We start from the raw sequence: 16,599 nt of genomic DNA, 5'->3' as shown, positions 1-16,599 counted from the left end.
GGAGCTCTTATTATAATAATACCACCCCTTAATCTGCACTATCCAATCACAGCACTGACATTTAGTGCAGAGAAAAGCACAATTGAGTTTTAATTTCAACAAACCACCATCATTGTGATCAGTGTTTGAATTTTATCAGCTCATTTGCATTTTAAAGGACACACCCAAAACGGCACATTGTTGCACACACATACAAAGTGGCAATTTTAACATGTTATAATAAATTATTTATATGGTATTTTGAGCTAAAACTTCACATATGTGCTCTGGGGACACCAAAGATTTATTTGACATCTTAAAAAAGTCTTGTGCCATGGCCCCCTTTAAGTAAAACTCATTTTGCTCTTACAGTATTACAGATTTTTGTTGAAAGAGTAGATCTCATAATAATGAACGTAAACATAACTGTTTAAAGGTACAGTACCTGGATATCCACCAACATAGATTGGGTTTTTGGTCTCAGCTGAGGTAGATGATGAGTACGGATTCTCTGTGGTGACGGTAACGCCGTCTACGGTCAAACTCAGACTGTGTTTCTGTTTTTTGGCCACTATAGAGTGCCAGCGAGCGTCACACAAGAGTCCACGTGACCTGCTGATAGCCGTGATGCGGCCCGCGCCGTTATTTACATTAAACACGACCTGTGAGAGCGTGAACAACATTAATATCAATCCGACAGCAGCTCTTGTGTATCACAACACGGGTGTGCGGCACAAACCTGTCCATTGATGAGCTCCAGACCGATGGCGTCCACTTTACTGCTGCTGATTCCCAACAGAACTCCATCTGACACCGTAGAGCGAAACTCTAAAGTCACCGTCACATCTGAGCCAACGTTATAACCGTCCTTCACTGTAGAAACACAGGAAAATGATTATTATTATTATTACTACTGATGCTTTTATTATCTACTGCAACATAATGAGACTCTTACTGAAGGCAGCGTGTCCTCTCCCGCTGAAGAACGTCCCGTCCTGAACTTTACTGTAGCAGGAACGCGTGGAGTAAGAAGACATCGGACTGCTGAGGTTCATCAGGACGCTGTTAAACATCACGTTCTGTACACAGCCCGCCAGACTGTGTGTCACCTGAATTATACAACACAAACTAGCTGTTAAAAACACATTTGAAAGATGTGATAACACAAGCCATTAAAGGGATGATGAGTACTCTAGCATCGATTATTAGTATTATTGATATCTGATGTTTTGGTGTTGTATTGAATTGTAATGAAGCAAGCACAATAAGCTGAATTACATTTCCGATTCTCTTGGCTGTATATGTCGCTGGAAGTCCTCCGACATATAACTTCCCCTCCACGTCTAATGTGTGTCCTTTAGTAGGGCTGTGATCCGAGTCTGAGCCGTCCACGCTGATCATCACTGATTTCTTACTGAATTCTGCTTTCACCTGCACAAACACAAACACACACACATCAGATCACACAGCTCTTCTCTCAATATAAAGGTTTGTTTGAATGCAGAAGGAACTGACGGTGTGCCAGAGGCCGTCACTGATGATGATGGGCAGCGTGGCGCTGGCGGGACCTTTGCCCAAATCACAGGAGAACAGCAGACGACCGTTGTGCACCTGCAGCACTGCGTAGTCTTGCTGGTTAGCGTTGGCCATGTAGAAGAGAACGCCGCTGCGAGAGAACGTGCGCACCGACATCTTCACTGTAAAACTGACAAACACATTTCATTAGATTCATACCAGAGACGCTTCATTCCTGTTGTTGTGGTGATGGCGGTTAAAGGTTTACCTCGTTCTGACCGTCTTATTCTTAAAGGCCATGATCACGTGACTGTGTCGAGACAATCCAAACTGATGGGATTCTGGGATACTCTCGGTGTCATCCATGGCAACACACTGAGAAAGAGAAATGACCAAATAAAGACATGAGACACACATGACATTCTTATCATACTCAATGATGACGACACAAGAATGTAACGCAACACGTTCATGTGTGTAAATCACAGACACAATCTGACTCATTAATCTGCTTTCACTGAAACCTGAGCTTTCAAATAAACACTCACACAGGTTAAAGGTGAATATTGTTGTTTATATATCTCTCTATAATAGATAGATATCCACACATTCATTTATCCATCAGCCTTCATTTAAACTCAAACTCAAAATATAATATAATCTTGATATGATTAATATTGACTGAGTAAGATCATATTAAATATCAGGCTCCTGTGATGCTCCTGGATTCTGAGACTTTAGTCTGGGTTTCACAGATAGGATCAGATTTATATCAGACAATAATCCCTATGGATCTCTTTCATCATAGAGATTTGTATTTAAATGTCATGTTGGCTTACACTGGTGCTGTGTGCTGTGACGGTGATGAGCTCTGGTGTAGGGGTCAGAGGTGGTACAGCGGGGTCAGGGGTCGGATCCGTCTCTACATCATCAGGTAAAAGAACTCGTCTGGGTCTCTCCTGCAGTAAACAGCTGTCCATGTCCACGTTCTCATAGTGCAGAGCAGCAGACAGATCCAGCAGTCTGAAACATCAATTACATCTCTTACTGTACTTCTGGATTGATATATATAGACAATTATTATGGAGACTTCAGGGTTTCTGTGAGATAACAGTAAATGAATGCGTGTATCAAAGTATCACAGTATAATCACAGGATGCCATCACGGTACTGTTGTATGACTATTTTACTCGTGTGTAAGTATTTGATAGAGAGTATATGAGTATGTATTTTACTCACACTCCATCCACAGCTATGTTTCTGATACAGCCGTAGAAAGAGGTCATGGCGTTCAGTCCTGTGATGCTTTCTCCTGCAGGAACACCCGCGATACAGAGACGTCCCAATGACAGAGGTTTATCTGAAGATGAGCCCAGTTTTATTGTGGGCTGATTCTCCTCATCCACAAACACTGTAATGCTCCTGACACACAAACATACAGAGGAAAAGATCAATGACATCCTCATAACCAATGACAGATCTTTAAATATATCACTGCATTGTTTTGTCTCAAGATGCACACCTGTAATTGTTTGAACTACTTCAGTGTCCCAATATAACTAAGGCCTAACCCTTTTTACTTTTCTAAAGACAGTGCCTTAGTTTGTTTTTCATATAAGGGTTAGCCCTGTTTTAATCTAAACTCTGTCTGGAAAACCAGCTCTATATGACATCTGTTAATACATCTATAGATATGATTTGATGATGCGTCACAAACCGTTTATTCCTCTGCAGTACGAGTGAATGCTCCCGTCCGTCACTGAACGAGCCATTTCGTGACTTTACGACTGCCTTGTGCACAGCCCCACCCTCAGCCACACCCACACGGACCTCCAGCCAACCAGACACCAGCGTTACAGTCAGGAGAGACTGATGAGAAACAGATGAAAAAACATCATTACATCAATAATAAAATCACATCAATGATAAAAACATCACAATGAAAACATAACATCGATAATAACATGAGATCAAAACATAAAACAATAACATCACATTGACAATAACATTACTGCATCACATCAATAATAACATCACATCAATAATAATATCACAATGATAACATCACATCGATTTTAACATCACATCATGACATGAACAATAACATCACATCAATGATAATATTACAATGATAACATCACATCGATTATAATATCACAGCATCACATGAACAATAACATCACATCAATGATAACGTTACTTCATCACAAATGATAACATCACATCAATAATAATATCACAATGATAACATCACATCGATTTTAACATCACATCATGACATGAACAATAACATCACATTGATACTAACATTACAGCATCACATCAACAATAACATCACATCATTAATAGCATGACATCATTAAATGAATAATAATATTGTGTGATGTAGAACTGACCTGTTGTGTTTGTCTGCGTGAGCGTCCTGTGGTTCTGCTGAATCCGGCCAGAATGACCCCACTGTCGTGTTTAGTGGAGAAGGTGGTCATGATCTCTGTATGTGAACCCATGATGATGCCAGGCATCTCCAGATAACCATCACCAAATGCAGAAAGACTGCGGATGGGCTAAAACACATCAACATAATATGAGTTTCAATGAACACAATCAAGCACACTTTAAGGAGTATTTGGGAACACTTTGCTTTCTGAGGAATAAAGTCAAGATACTTAAAAGGTAAACTTCAGGAATATCTGTATTATAATATGACATAGTTAGCATGAGAATCATTTCTGTATTTGCAGTCTCTGGTAAAATCCTCTCTGTGTTGTATTTGATAGCAGTTATAAATAAATTAAATGTCTCTGGCGCCATCTGCTGTAGGTGATGGACTTTTACCTTTAGCACACATCCTTTCTTTACTCCTCCGTACGACTCTCTGAGCAGATCAAAATTTGTACGAGCAATTTCGACATTCTTCATACAGCCGACAAACGATCGTGCGACCACCTCTCTCCTGCAGACATAATTCACAATAAGTTTGAGAAAGATTTATGTGTGATGTTCAAAACATGCTTATAGTTCAAACTTATCACACCTGATTGGTCGAGAGGCGGGTAGGCCGCCGATATAAATGGGGTCGAGATCGGAGCGATTGAGGTCAGACGATGAACCCGGTGCCTCCCCTTCCATGACCTCTCGCTCTGAAGGGTTCTCAGCTGCCATCACAGCTAAATGTCCTGAAGACAAAAAAAACCCTTTTATTATTAGACTATGAATCCAGCCAATGAGAAGAGAGATAGGTGAAGTCTATAAGTCACCTTTGCGTTTGTTCCTCTGCAGGGCGATACGGTACCAGTTGCCCGTGTTGTATGTTTTGTTAGAGGTCAGGGTGAAAACTCCAGCACCCAGTTCAAAGGTCAAGTGAACTTTTCCTTCTACCAGCTCAATGGATAAGAAGTCTCTCTGTACATACAGGAGAACATGTGAGGGATCAAACTAAAAGAAATGATCCGTGACTTTTTTAAAAAGGTGTTGGTGAGATCATACCGTGCCGTTGGAGGCCAGATAAAGGAGCAGGCCGTTTGGAGAAAGAGTTTTGAAGAACATGATGACGCTGGTGGACATGGACCGAAGAGACTTCTCAACCACAGAGTATCCACTGCCGTCAAAGTGAAATGAAGTGTCTTCTGTCCGCACGCTATACGTGACACATGGAGGAGAGAGTTTAATGTTTATTCAGATCTGCGTGTGTATGTGTGTGTGTGTGTGTGTGTGTGTGTGTGATCAGACCTCATGAAACATCCAGCACACTCTCCGTCTCTCTCTCTATAGTTCCATAATCCAATATTGTTCTCATTGAGTGACGCTTCTCCCATACAGCCTTTAAAATGAGTCATCTTCACCGCTGGAGATTTCTGCAGAGATGTACAGAGAATGTAAAACAACAAAACAGAGATGTTGAGGGAGATCCTTATAAAGCGGATGAAGCCCTCACCTTCACCTGACCACCCAAACCTCCAACAAACATCCAGGTGGATTTGTTGACGTCCATAACAGTAGAAGAACCGGCAGCAGTGGTCTTGACGGTGGGCATGGGTTCAGAGTCCGTCTGCTGAACGGTCAGGGTGCCGTGTTTACCAAACCTGCAGTTAAAGAAATGAAGACAAATATAAAATATCGACAGATCGTAGATTATATCTACAGTCTTTAAAGAATGATTTTTCATACCTTGTGGCGTTGATCCTGTGCCACATGTTGTTGTTGATCTGAATGTTGGGATATTCCAGTCGGGTGTATCCAGAACCAGCATCCCATAGGAATGACACTTTCCCATGACGCATTTCCAAAGCCATAAAATCCTCCTGATGTGGATATAGCACATCATGTTTATATATAAACAGAATTAAACACAAACATCTGACTTTCAGGTTGTATAACTTACAGTCAGACTGCTGCCCATATAGAAAAGCAGATTATCCGGTTCAGCGGTCTTCACCGTAAGTGTAAGTATGTTGAAGTTTCTGGATGTTATTTCGGGTTTGTAATCTCGGACACAATCTCGATCCGCAGCAACGGCCACTTTAATCTACAGTGACACAGGTGTGGGTGTCAGAGATGTGTATTTTCCCTACTGAAAAATCCAGCTAAGACCAGCATAAGCTGGTGAGCTGGTTTTAGCTGGTCCCCAGCTTGGTTTTAGCTGGTTTTGCTGGTGTTGGAAGCTGGTTTTGCTGGTGTAGCAGGCTGGTCTAGCTGTGTTTTGGTCACATTTTAAGCTGGTCTAGCTAGGCTTAGCTGGTCATGCTGGCATACCAGCTGGCCCACCAGCATGACCAGCTTTGTTAGGCTGGGAGGACCAGCGTACACCACCTTAAACCAGCTAAAGCCAGCTAAAACCAGCTACCAGCTTATGCTGGTTTTAGCTGGATTTTTCAGTAGGGTTCTCAGTTATTTTTTGGGGAGAGGAACGGTTCAGATCTGTTACTCACGGATGCGGCCTGTTTCCGGGTCTGTCTGATGAGCTCTCTGATTTCAGACAGGTTTCTGCCCAGATTCTCACTCAGCGTCTGCAGAGGTTTCAGACGGTCGTAGAGTCGCTCAGTGTGCAGATGAACTTCATTCAATGTGGATCTGACTGCACTGGCTGAAGGTTATGAACATTATCAGTAAAACACATTTTATAAATAACACACATAAACTGCATTTCATAAACATCAGGGGTCAGATTTACTAACAGTTCGCACCAGCGCAAACCATCATTTTGGTGTTAAATAACAATGTCAGGATTTACTAAAGATACGCAGTGGATCATTAGCACTGAAAAGGTGTGGTTTAGTTATTTTTGCATATGCATTTCTAGGAGTTTCCCTGTCAGACACAACATTTTTGGGGGGAGATTTTTTAAATGATTCACGCAACGTGATTTACTGCTATGTTTGCGTGTGTGATATTAATGGTATATATAGCGGGCGAAAAGCAGTAAGCGAGGCGAGTAGTATGTCCGAATTCACAGTATTTCAAAAACAGAAGGAGAAAAGTACCATCTGGCAAGATCCCGAAGCGTTCATTCGATGGACCCTTTACTATCCTGTGAGCCCCAGAGAGAAGTTATCCAATAAAGAAAATGAAGGAGAGGCGTTTTATAAAAATGTCCAAAAGTGGTAACGCGGCTCTATTAAAATGCAAATACATTTATTAGACAGCTGTCCCTCGTGGTTAAACTGTGCTAGTTTAATGTCATTCCAGTTAACGACTAACTGGTTGTTTTGACGATGTATGTCACGTGATGTATAAACATGGTGGATGTAGTACGTTCAAATTCATCCATACTCTCCATATTCATACTATTTAGTACCTACTGTTTTAAGGTTGTTAGGGTTAGATGTATAGATACTTCATCTAATTCAGTACTTACTGTCACAGTTTGAGATTTTGGACACAGCCTATGGCTTCTTTTGCTGAGAGATCACACCCCAAATTTTCAGTTGCAATATCTGTGGTGCTGAACTCAAGTTCATCAGGTGTCAGTAGATCACCAGCACCTCATCAGCTCTGCTTATTTGCGACCCTTAACTAATTTGCGCTGCTTTTAGTAGATTGCGTTGGTCTTAATGGAAATCAGCTGTTGTGTCTGTATTATTAAACCTTTTAAGCATCACCCCACCCTATTGAGTTAAATCTACACTCTTGGAGCTTTCAAACAATATACAGTTTGTCATGATTAGATAAGAATTCATATGGAAACATTGAAGTAAATGTAGTCGTCCTGCTGGTGGGACAGTGACATTTATTTAGCAGAAAATAAATGTTTTGAGGCACACTCTCTTCATAAATGAATCAATTACTCTCCCTACATAATTTATTTTGTAAAACACTGTTGAAATGTCTATTTTGGAGGCTTAGACCTTTCCAACGATATATAGTTTGTAGTGATAGATTAAAATTTACATCAACAATATTAATGCAAACTTAGGTGTCCCGTATTCGGGACGGCAACGCTTAACAGTTTAATTTGTAAATAACCTGCAGATATTCCCACTCCCATTGGCGCTTTTTTGGAATTGTGCTCCCACACTAATTTGTTTAGTAAAGTCTTTATTAGATCTCTGACATCATCACTTCACATCATTGTATTGAATGTAAAGAAGATGTTGGTTCATGAAACTCACCGGTGTCTTCTGAGTCTCTGATCATCTCGCTGGAGCTCCTGGCGCTGTGATTGGCTGAGCTGACGGCAGACCACGACTCCTTCAGCTTCATCTGATAATCCTCCAATCGTTCTAGAGCTTTCTGTAGGGATGCGTTTGCCGCCTCTGCCTGATGTTTAGCTTCAAGAATTTCCTCTCTACTGTCTGTATAACAGATCGATAGACGTCTACATGAATGCATTTGACTTTTATCTACAGAAGCTGAGCTAAAGGAACACAGTTAGATCTGTTAGTGGAGATAGATGGAGTTTAACTCACTGTTTGGATAATTTCTCAGGAGGATGAGAGCATCTGGCAACAGCTGGGTGAAGTTTTGAACATTTCTTCTGGTTAGATTCAATCTGCTGGTTACATCACTGGTGTTAAACTCCAGCCCTGAACACAAAATCAGACAGCAATGTTAAGACATTATACAGTATGTTGTTACTGTAGATCAGTGTGTATATATTGTGATGTGTGTGTCTGCTTACACTCTGTGTGGTTCTTTAAAGATCGGCTGTCATCCAGGATCTCTGAGCTCATCTGAAGTGTCTTCTGTCCGTGGACAGTCAATGAGTTTTCAGACTCAGAGGTCTACAGACAGACAGACAGACAGACATAAATCAACATCAACAAACACTGAAGCTGAGCTTTGATTCACAAACTTTGATTGGTTCTCTTACCAGATTGAGGGCGGAGCTTGCACTTTCATTGGCTGTACGGGCCAGATCTTCTGCCAGTAGTATTTGTGTCCTGATGTTAATGCTGGTCTGTGGGATGCCAGTAGCATTCAGTGATGAAGATCTCACCTCAGACAGAGATCTGACCAGACATGAGACACATATAGAGTTTTATGTTATTATTTATTTATTCAGTCTGTATGTGGTTATAAACAGAAGACACATCCTCATACACACCTGTTGAGACTCTGAGCCTCTTTACTGAGCGCCTGTGCGTGATCCTCAGCTCTGTAGACCAGCTGCAGGGCATCTCGACTAGTCAACTCCATCACAAGAACGTCCACATGTTTCCTGAGAGCTGGACTCAATATCTCAACATCATTCTTCATCTCCTCCAGCGTCTGAAGAAACACACACAAATATTTCATGTGAGTATTGAAAGTTCATCAACTTTAAGCAGGAGAGTTTTGAAACATCACTCACAGTTGTTGTATTATTTATGTCCTCTGCTGAATTAAGGGCATCAGTCAGCATCTCCTGAGCTTCCTGTACACGTCTCTCTACTTCCTGGTTCAGATCGCTGACATTGTTCTTGGAGATCTGACATGAGAAGAGTACAGTTTAAAATTAAGAGTATTGAGCGTATCCACCCAGCTAAACATCTCGCGTGTAACTCACAGTGAAGTCATTGAGATTCTCCTGGATGTTCTTCAGCAGATGTTGTGTGTGGTTAATGTGGTTCCCCGCCGTGTTTAGGCTCTCTTGGGTCTCACTGAGCTGCTGGTTATATCTGTCGAGTGTTGTGGAGATGTTCTCCTGTTTGATCTGGTTGTAAGTTTGCGGCTGTGTTATCTTATCCTGAACGCTCTGGAGAACCACTACTGCAGAACTACACACACATACAGCAGATTAAACGCTGAACATCAATGAACACAATCGCATGTTCAGACACAATCTATGATGATCATACTTGTGTTCATTCTGTGCAGTCTGACCGCAGGGCGTCAGATTTATCGCTCTCATCTTCTCCAGCGTGCCGCTCATCTCCTCCAGCACGTAACTGCTGTTCATCTCATCCAGAATCTCATCCACAGTCTCGTTTACAGAACCTGCCTGCTCTGTCACACCTGAACCAATCAGAGAAGGTCATTTATACAGCAGCCAATCAGATTAAGAGATTGATGAATAATGAAGTGATTCTCACTCTGAATGCGAGATTGAATATTATGGATGAAGTCCAGCATCTCTCGCCCCTGAGTGAGTCTCTCCTCTGAGGTCATCATGACATCAGCACTGAGACCAAACACGCTCTCCACCTACAAAACACACACACTTGGAATGACATCACAGCATCATCAGGCTGTTGCCATGGATACGGTGAGGATGCGAGTGGTACCTGCTGCTGCAGATCAGTGATTTGATTGGTGATGTTGCTCAGGTTTTCCTCTCCTGTGTTCAGCTGATAATTTGGCCTTTGCTCCCAAGACATCAGACTCTGTTATGAACGTAAACATTTAATAATGACTTCATTCTTACAAAACATGAGATGAATGAAAGTCTTTGATGAGTAAAACACACACCTTCACCTCTCTGGTCCGGTTCTCTAGAGTCAAAAGTTGACTGTATGGTGCAAGAACGACGCCGGTCAAGTTCAGAGATGTGATGGATCCGTCTAAAGCATCCAGATCGTCCAGCAAAACTCCAGTGCAGTCATCATCGCACGCTGCGAGAGCAACACAGTACGTCTCATAAACACTCAAACTGTACGTAGATCATAGAGCATCGGAGTGAATCTGACATCACTTACACACACACTGATCGTTCACGAGCACGTGTCTCTCCTCACACACGTCACACAGATGACCTCTGACCCCGACCTTACACTCGCACTTCCCTGTGCGTCCATCACACACGCCATGCACTGACCCCGCCTCGCTGCACTGACACGCCTGGCACCGCCCACCCGGCTCAGACGGGTTACCATAGTAACCCACCGAACACCTGAGAGACACAGGGAGTGCGTTACTGTCTATGTGTGTTTGTATGTATGTATGTGTGTGTGTGTGTGTAATGTCACATGACCTCTTACCTCTCACAGTAACGTCCTTCATAACCCTGATCACAGCGATCGCAGCGGAAATCACCGGCACCCTCCAATACACACGTCGAGCTGAAGCTACACACACACAAAACATTACATCCAGAACAATCAATCAGATGGCAAGCTATTCATTTATGTGTGTTCTCTGGGTATAATACAGTGTTGTGTGTTCTGACCTTTGACCCCTCAGTGGACAGGCACACAGTGAGCAGTCACTGATAGACCCCTGAACCTTCCCATAATACCCTGGGGCGCAGACCTCGCAGTGTTCTCCTGTGGTGTTGTGTTGACATCCCTAAATCACAACAGAGAAGAAAAGATTGCCTGATATACAGTCCTCGATAATCATTAAGATATATTACGTCACATAAAACTCTTCATCAGTAAAATAACACAGAATTAATAATCACAATAAAGTGTTTTTTCTTACCCGACATTTGCCAGTGTCCAGATCACACGACAGACTGTGTTTGTTACACTGACATGGGACGCAGGGCTGAATGATCGGTCTGTTTCTTCCCTTCATATCCAGTTGTGACACCGGCTGTCTGTAATATCCTGGAGCGCACTCCTGTAGCGCACAGCATTATGGGTACTGGTTAGGTTTCAGAGGCATTTCAAAGTAGGGTAAACTAAACAGTTATGATGTGTGTCTGAAATAATAAATGTTGTTCTGAAGTGACGGAGTAATGAATAATATGAGACGGATGTTATAATGTCACCTGACACGAGAGCCCAGCGTATCCCAGCGGACACTCGCACATCTCCACCAGCCGCGCAATCTCACCACCATCAAACTCATCTGCATCCACTGCCGTTTCCATCGAGATATTAGAGATCCTACAGACAATAATTTCCACTATTAATGATCCAAATCATCTCCTGTCACATTAACATCATTGATATTGACAGACACACACCTGCTCTGCTGCAGTCCGGTGCCATACGATGCTTTGATGATGATGTATTCAACATTACTCAGGACAGACATGAAGTCCATGTGGCTCACTGCTTTCTCTGACACAGAGTTGAAATATTTCCACTTGTGCTGCTCACAGACGAGAGAAACACTTTCAGACGCTAATGGGTTTATACAACACACACATTTACTCCAAACCGTCTGATCCTCACCTCTGTCAGAGGAACTTCATGTCTGGTCCTGATCCCGTTTTCTGGTGCAGGAACGTCCGTATAGATGACCAGTTTCCTCAGGTGTCCTCCTCTCATCAGTACCTGAGGCTCGTGATTGGCCAGTCCGACTCCATCACGAGCAAAGAACGCGGCCGTATACGACAGTATTCCTCCATAAGACAGCAGCTGAGAGAAACACATCATAGATCAGACATTCAGACACAATATATACAGAATCAGACACTGGCATCATAAAGGTGTTTCTGCTGGGTTTTTACCTTGTTACCGTGGTATTGTCGTGGCAGTCTCCAATAATATGGACCGGTGAGGATGGACAGACTGTGGACGTGAGACGCGTCTAACAACATCTCATGATCTGTGTAATAAACTCCCTCCAGCGTCCCCTGCAGGTCACTTTGAGAAACAACACGCATCGGAGCCGGGTCTAAACCCAGAGTGATCTAAAAACAGTGACACAAACATTAACACAGATTTAATGTATCAATATATATATGCGTTTTGGGGGGTATTATTAATAAAAAAATGTCAAATTAAAGAATGTTCAGATGTGTAATGGTGCTTTCACACCAGATGCAAATGAATTGCTAAGAGTGAGTGATTTGCATGTTAATTGCAAAAATTTCATGCCTGAATGAAGCACACAAATGACACAGATTTCATTCAAGAATGAAGCAAATTTTACACACAAATGAAAATTTCATGCATAAATGACCCAATTTTCACGCACAAATGGCACAAATTTCATGCATGAATGACGCAAAGTTCATGCACAACTGACGCAAATTTCTTGCGCAAATGACACAAATTTCACACACAAATGGTACAAATTCCATGCACAAATTACGCAAATTTCATGCATAAATGACGCAAATTTCATTCAAGAATGACAAAAATTTTACACACAAATGAAGAAAATTTCATGCATAAATGATGCAAATTTCATGCACAAATGCTGCAAATTTCATGTGCAAATGACGCAAATTTCACGTGCAAATGATGCAAATTTCACTCACAAATGGTACAAATTCCATGCACAAATTACGCAAATTTCATGCATAAATGACGCAAATTTCATTCAAGAATGACGAAAATTTTACACACAAATGAAGAAAATTTCATGCATAAATGACGCAAATTTCATGCACAAATGCCGCAAATTTCATGTGCAAATGACGCAAATTTCACGTGCAAATGACGCAAATTTCATGCACAAATGACGCAAATTTCACTCACAAATGTTTATGTGTCCAACTACATGCGATTTATTTGCTTCATTCATGTCTGATGTGAACGCACAGTAAGATTGTGCTAATGTGTATGATTTCTCACCGGTACCCGCACCAGACCGCTCATCTCCTCACAAACACTGGACACACCAAAACAGAAACATGGGCTGCAGCCGGACGGGTTTTGACCCGACAGACCGAACGTACCGCTCTTACATTCATCACATCCAGCACCGCCAACATTCTCCTGAGAAACAAAAGAGCAGCGCTCAAATATTAAACACAAATAATAATAATATACAGACACAAACATCAGCAGCGCTCATATCTGTACCTTGCAGGAACATCGTCCTTGATCTTCACATCCACACACTCCCAGCGTCCAATCACAGAACTCCTCCCGTGTGCCGTTGGGATTGCAGTTGCAGGCGGTGCATTCTGGGAAGTTTTTGTAGCCGAGCGCACAACGATCACACGTTAATCCTGAGAACTGCGGTTTACACGCACACTGACCCGATGAAAGATCACACTGAGACAGGTTTGAGCCGATGACGCTGCAGTTACACGCCTGGAGAGAGATCGAGAGATTTACTTATACACCATATACACCAAAGTACTGCGGCGGATATCAGATGATGACATCAGCAGCGATGTGTCGTACCGTACAGCCGTAAACAGTGTTGTGACCCCAGTGATCCGTCTCACAGTCTTCACACTTCGGCCCGTGTGTATGAGGTGGACAGATACACTCGCCTGTCGCTGCGTTACAGTTCCCGTGTGTGTGTTCACAGTCACACGCTACAGCAGACACAAACATACGTGACATTAAAAACACTGAGATGTGCATGACAGTCTGATCATGTGATTTATCTATCAGGCAGCAGAGACATTACATATGTACTGTTGTTTAATAAAGAGCAGTCTTACGTGTACAGCCGTTCTCTTTAAAGTTGTAGTATCCACGCTGACAGCGATCACACTTGTCACCTGTCACTCCAATGATACACTGGCACCGCCCCTCCTCATCACATGATGCAGACAGTGACCCTGATTGGTTACATTCACATGGCCTGCAGCCATCTCTGCTGTTAATGCCGTGATATCCATCCTAAAACACACAAATGCATATCATACACACGCACAGTGTTCAAACATGGTAATACTATGGTACATTTGAATAATTGACTGAAGGAGTAGTCATGGATTTACCTGACAGCGGTCACACGTCTGTCCTATAACACCGGGCTTACAGTCACACTGACCCGTGATCACGTTACACACGGAGGACAGGGAGCCGTTACCATAGCAACCACAGGCTGGAGACACAAAACCCCACATTAATCATAACACGTCTGTCCACTAGATGTCCCTACAGCTAACATTTAAAGAATAAAACTACTGATAGCACATTAGAAAACTCTTGGTGTAAAACATCAGAAGATCAAACACACTGACTGATGTTTTTAAAGAGATGTGTGATGTTTTCTGAAGAGTTTATGGGTTGCTCTAAATGTAATAAATGCCTCTTCAGTTTTTATGATCCAAGTTCATGTTTTCCTTTGTCTATAGTGTTAAAACTAAAAGCTGTTTGTGCATACAGAAGATCAGTAAGTTGTGAAGATTAAAGTTTCAAACCTAAACAGATATTCTTTCTAAAAGTGAACACCTTCCTAAAACGTCTCATTCAAACACGCCTTTACATATCTATTTTACTCTGTTACAAGATTTGCGTAACACCACCCAAATGTATATGCAAAAAAAGAAGGCGTAACTTTTATTCTCACTGTAGTATTGTTAATAATCCAAATACAGTAAGGGGTGTATCATTTCCATCATATGCTTTAGGTAATCCGCCAATCACAATGTACTAGATAGCTGTGAAAGTACACTGTGCTTTTTCAGAACGATGATCTTTGTTAAAAATTGACATGTTTCAGACAAGTGGGGTACAGAAGAGCAACAATAATGTGGAAAATACTTAAACTGTGAAAACACATTAAATTACACCAAATACACAAAATAATGTTCTTTATAACAACATCATACATGACCCTTTAACTCCCACCATTGATGAGTTATCTCGCCAATTAATAGAAAACGCTTCCCTGCCAATGACACGTTTTTACGGCAATCCGTATTTCCGCTATTATTCACTAGGTGTCGCTCTTACACAACTTATAAAACACTGAAGCATCCACTGATCCAAAAACAGTAAAAACGACATATATGTTTATATATTTAAAGAAGAAATATTTCTGAAAGGCATTAAACTTTTATAAAAATCATAAAAAATGCTGGTGCTGGTTGACAACTTTTTTTAAAACACTGGTTGGAAAAGAGTTAAATCACATTTTGTTCACTGATAAATCAAAAGATTAAAATAATATAACAGCAGTTTATAATCAAGATGAAATTAAGTGCCATCACTGTAACATCTTTATTAACTCTTTCCCTGCCATTGACGAGATAACTCGTTAACTAAGAGAAAACGCTTCCCTGCCAATGACGAGAATTTCCAGCTTTCCGCAATACCGCTATTATCCACAAAAACGCTGGCGGGGAAAGAGTTAATAAAAGAACTGCTGCATAAACAAACAGTTTGTTTCACCATACGAGTCAGAGAGATAGTAAATGTGTTTTTATTGAACTCACGTTGGCAGTTTTTCTCCATCACAGCGTCGCCGTAGAAACCGTCCTGACAGCGTTCACAGTGCCGACCCGACGTGTGACCCAAACACTTCATACACTCTCCTGTGAGACCGTCACAGTGACCCGGTTCTGCAGGATCCACGTTCCCATTACACTCACACAATGAACACTGCTGTCCCGGTACCGTCGGGTCGCCATAGTAACCATTAGCACACCTGAAGAGGAGACGATGGTTTTATCACATTATTGATTGATTCAGTAGTAGTAATGATTATACAGAATAAATCAGGTGACTGTTGTACCTCTCACACTTGTGTCCCGTGTGTCCCTGTTGACATTGATCACAGATGAAGTCTCCAGAGCTCTGCAGTCTGCACGTGGGGCTAAAACTAAAGCACACCAATCAGACATACTCTTAATATATATACTACATTTAAAGACAAAACAATAAAACAATTCACATGATTTTTCAAGTTGTTTGTAATTAATGCAAAATCACTTCTTAAAACAATATTATTGCACAGATACTAAATATTTGTTGTATAAATATTCTCTTCATATTATTAATAAACAAAGTGTGTGTGTTGTGTAAATGTGTGCTGAATCTTTTCAAGTGAAGAGAGTTTGTGTTACTGTGAGAGACAGCACAAGCATTCAGAGACACAAAAGAG

General features: G+C 41.6%; 1 protein-coding gene across 1 annotated transcript in view; it reads right to left on the bottom strand.

The window, feature by feature from the left end:
* The window catches only part of lama1 (laminin, alpha 1), a 33,340-nt gene that overhangs the window by 627 nt on the left and 16,114 nt on the right, over positions 1-16,599 (bottom strand). Inside the window, exons 18-62 of the mRNA XM_055181679.2 lie at positions 16,231-16,317; positions 15,932-16,143; positions 14,489-14,595; positions 14,207-14,387; positions 13,941-14,077; positions 13,614-13,847; positions 13,383-13,526; positions 12,311-12,493; positions 12,033-12,218; positions 11,822-11,949; positions 11,624-11,741; positions 11,332-11,472; positions 11,078-11,196; positions 10,890-10,976; positions 10,608-10,801; positions 10,381-10,523; positions 10,197-10,295; positions 10,005-10,116; positions 9,771-9,927; positions 9,479-9,689; positions 9,284-9,400; positions 9,038-9,201; positions 8,804-8,942; positions 8,612-8,714; positions 8,400-8,516; positions 8,103-8,285; positions 6,423-6,577; positions 5,876-6,019; positions 5,662-5,795; positions 5,429-5,576; positions 5,224-5,348; positions 4,981-5,131; positions 4,752-4,896; positions 4,529-4,670; positions 4,330-4,447; positions 3,891-4,058; positions 3,212-3,363; positions 2,734-2,916; positions 2,334-2,517; positions 1,763-1,869; positions 1,495-1,684; positions 1,258-1,410; positions 935-1,088; positions 719-852; positions 425-641 (exon numbers count right to left, since the gene is read on the bottom strand). Coding sequence (XP_055037654.2) covers positions 425-641; positions 719-852; positions 935-1,088; positions 1,258-1,410; positions 1,495-1,684; positions 1,763-1,869; positions 2,334-2,517; positions 2,734-2,916; positions 3,212-3,363; positions 3,891-4,058; positions 4,330-4,447; positions 4,529-4,670; positions 4,752-4,896; positions 4,981-5,131; positions 5,224-5,348; positions 5,429-5,576; positions 5,662-5,795; positions 5,876-6,019; positions 6,423-6,577; positions 8,103-8,285; positions 8,400-8,516; positions 8,612-8,714; positions 8,804-8,942; positions 9,038-9,201; positions 9,284-9,400; positions 9,479-9,689; positions 9,771-9,927; positions 10,005-10,116; positions 10,197-10,295; positions 10,381-10,523; positions 10,608-10,801; positions 10,890-10,976; positions 11,078-11,196; positions 11,332-11,472; positions 11,624-11,741; positions 11,822-11,949; positions 12,033-12,218; positions 12,311-12,493; positions 13,383-13,526; positions 13,614-13,847; positions 13,941-14,077; positions 14,207-14,387; positions 14,489-14,595; positions 15,932-16,143; positions 16,231-16,317 — 6,707 coding nt within the window. The remainder of the gene's footprint in view (positions 1-424; positions 642-718; positions 853-934; positions 1,089-1,257; positions 1,411-1,494; positions 1,685-1,762; positions 1,870-2,333; positions 2,518-2,733; positions 2,917-3,211; positions 3,364-3,890; positions 4,059-4,329; positions 4,448-4,528; positions 4,671-4,751; positions 4,897-4,980; positions 5,132-5,223; positions 5,349-5,428; positions 5,577-5,661; positions 5,796-5,875; positions 6,020-6,422; positions 6,578-8,102; positions 8,286-8,399; positions 8,517-8,611; positions 8,715-8,803; positions 8,943-9,037; positions 9,202-9,283; positions 9,401-9,478; positions 9,690-9,770; positions 9,928-10,004; positions 10,117-10,196; positions 10,296-10,380; positions 10,524-10,607; positions 10,802-10,889; positions 10,977-11,077; positions 11,197-11,331; positions 11,473-11,623; positions 11,742-11,821; positions 11,950-12,032; positions 12,219-12,310; positions 12,494-13,382; positions 13,527-13,613; positions 13,848-13,940; positions 14,078-14,206; positions 14,388-14,488; positions 14,596-15,931; positions 16,144-16,230; positions 16,318-16,599) is intronic.

This window comes from Misgurnus anguillicaudatus, chromosome 25 (assembly GCF_027580225.2).
Source record: "Misgurnus anguillicaudatus chromosome 25, ASM2758022v2, whole genome shotgun sequence".
In the NCBI taxonomy this organism is placed as follows: Eukaryota; Metazoa; Chordata; class Actinopteri; order Cypriniformes; family Cobitidae; genus Misgurnus; species Misgurnus anguillicaudatus.
The sequence above is the reverse complement of the archived record's forward strand: the minus strand, read 5'-3'. Positions and strand labels throughout refer to the sequence as shown.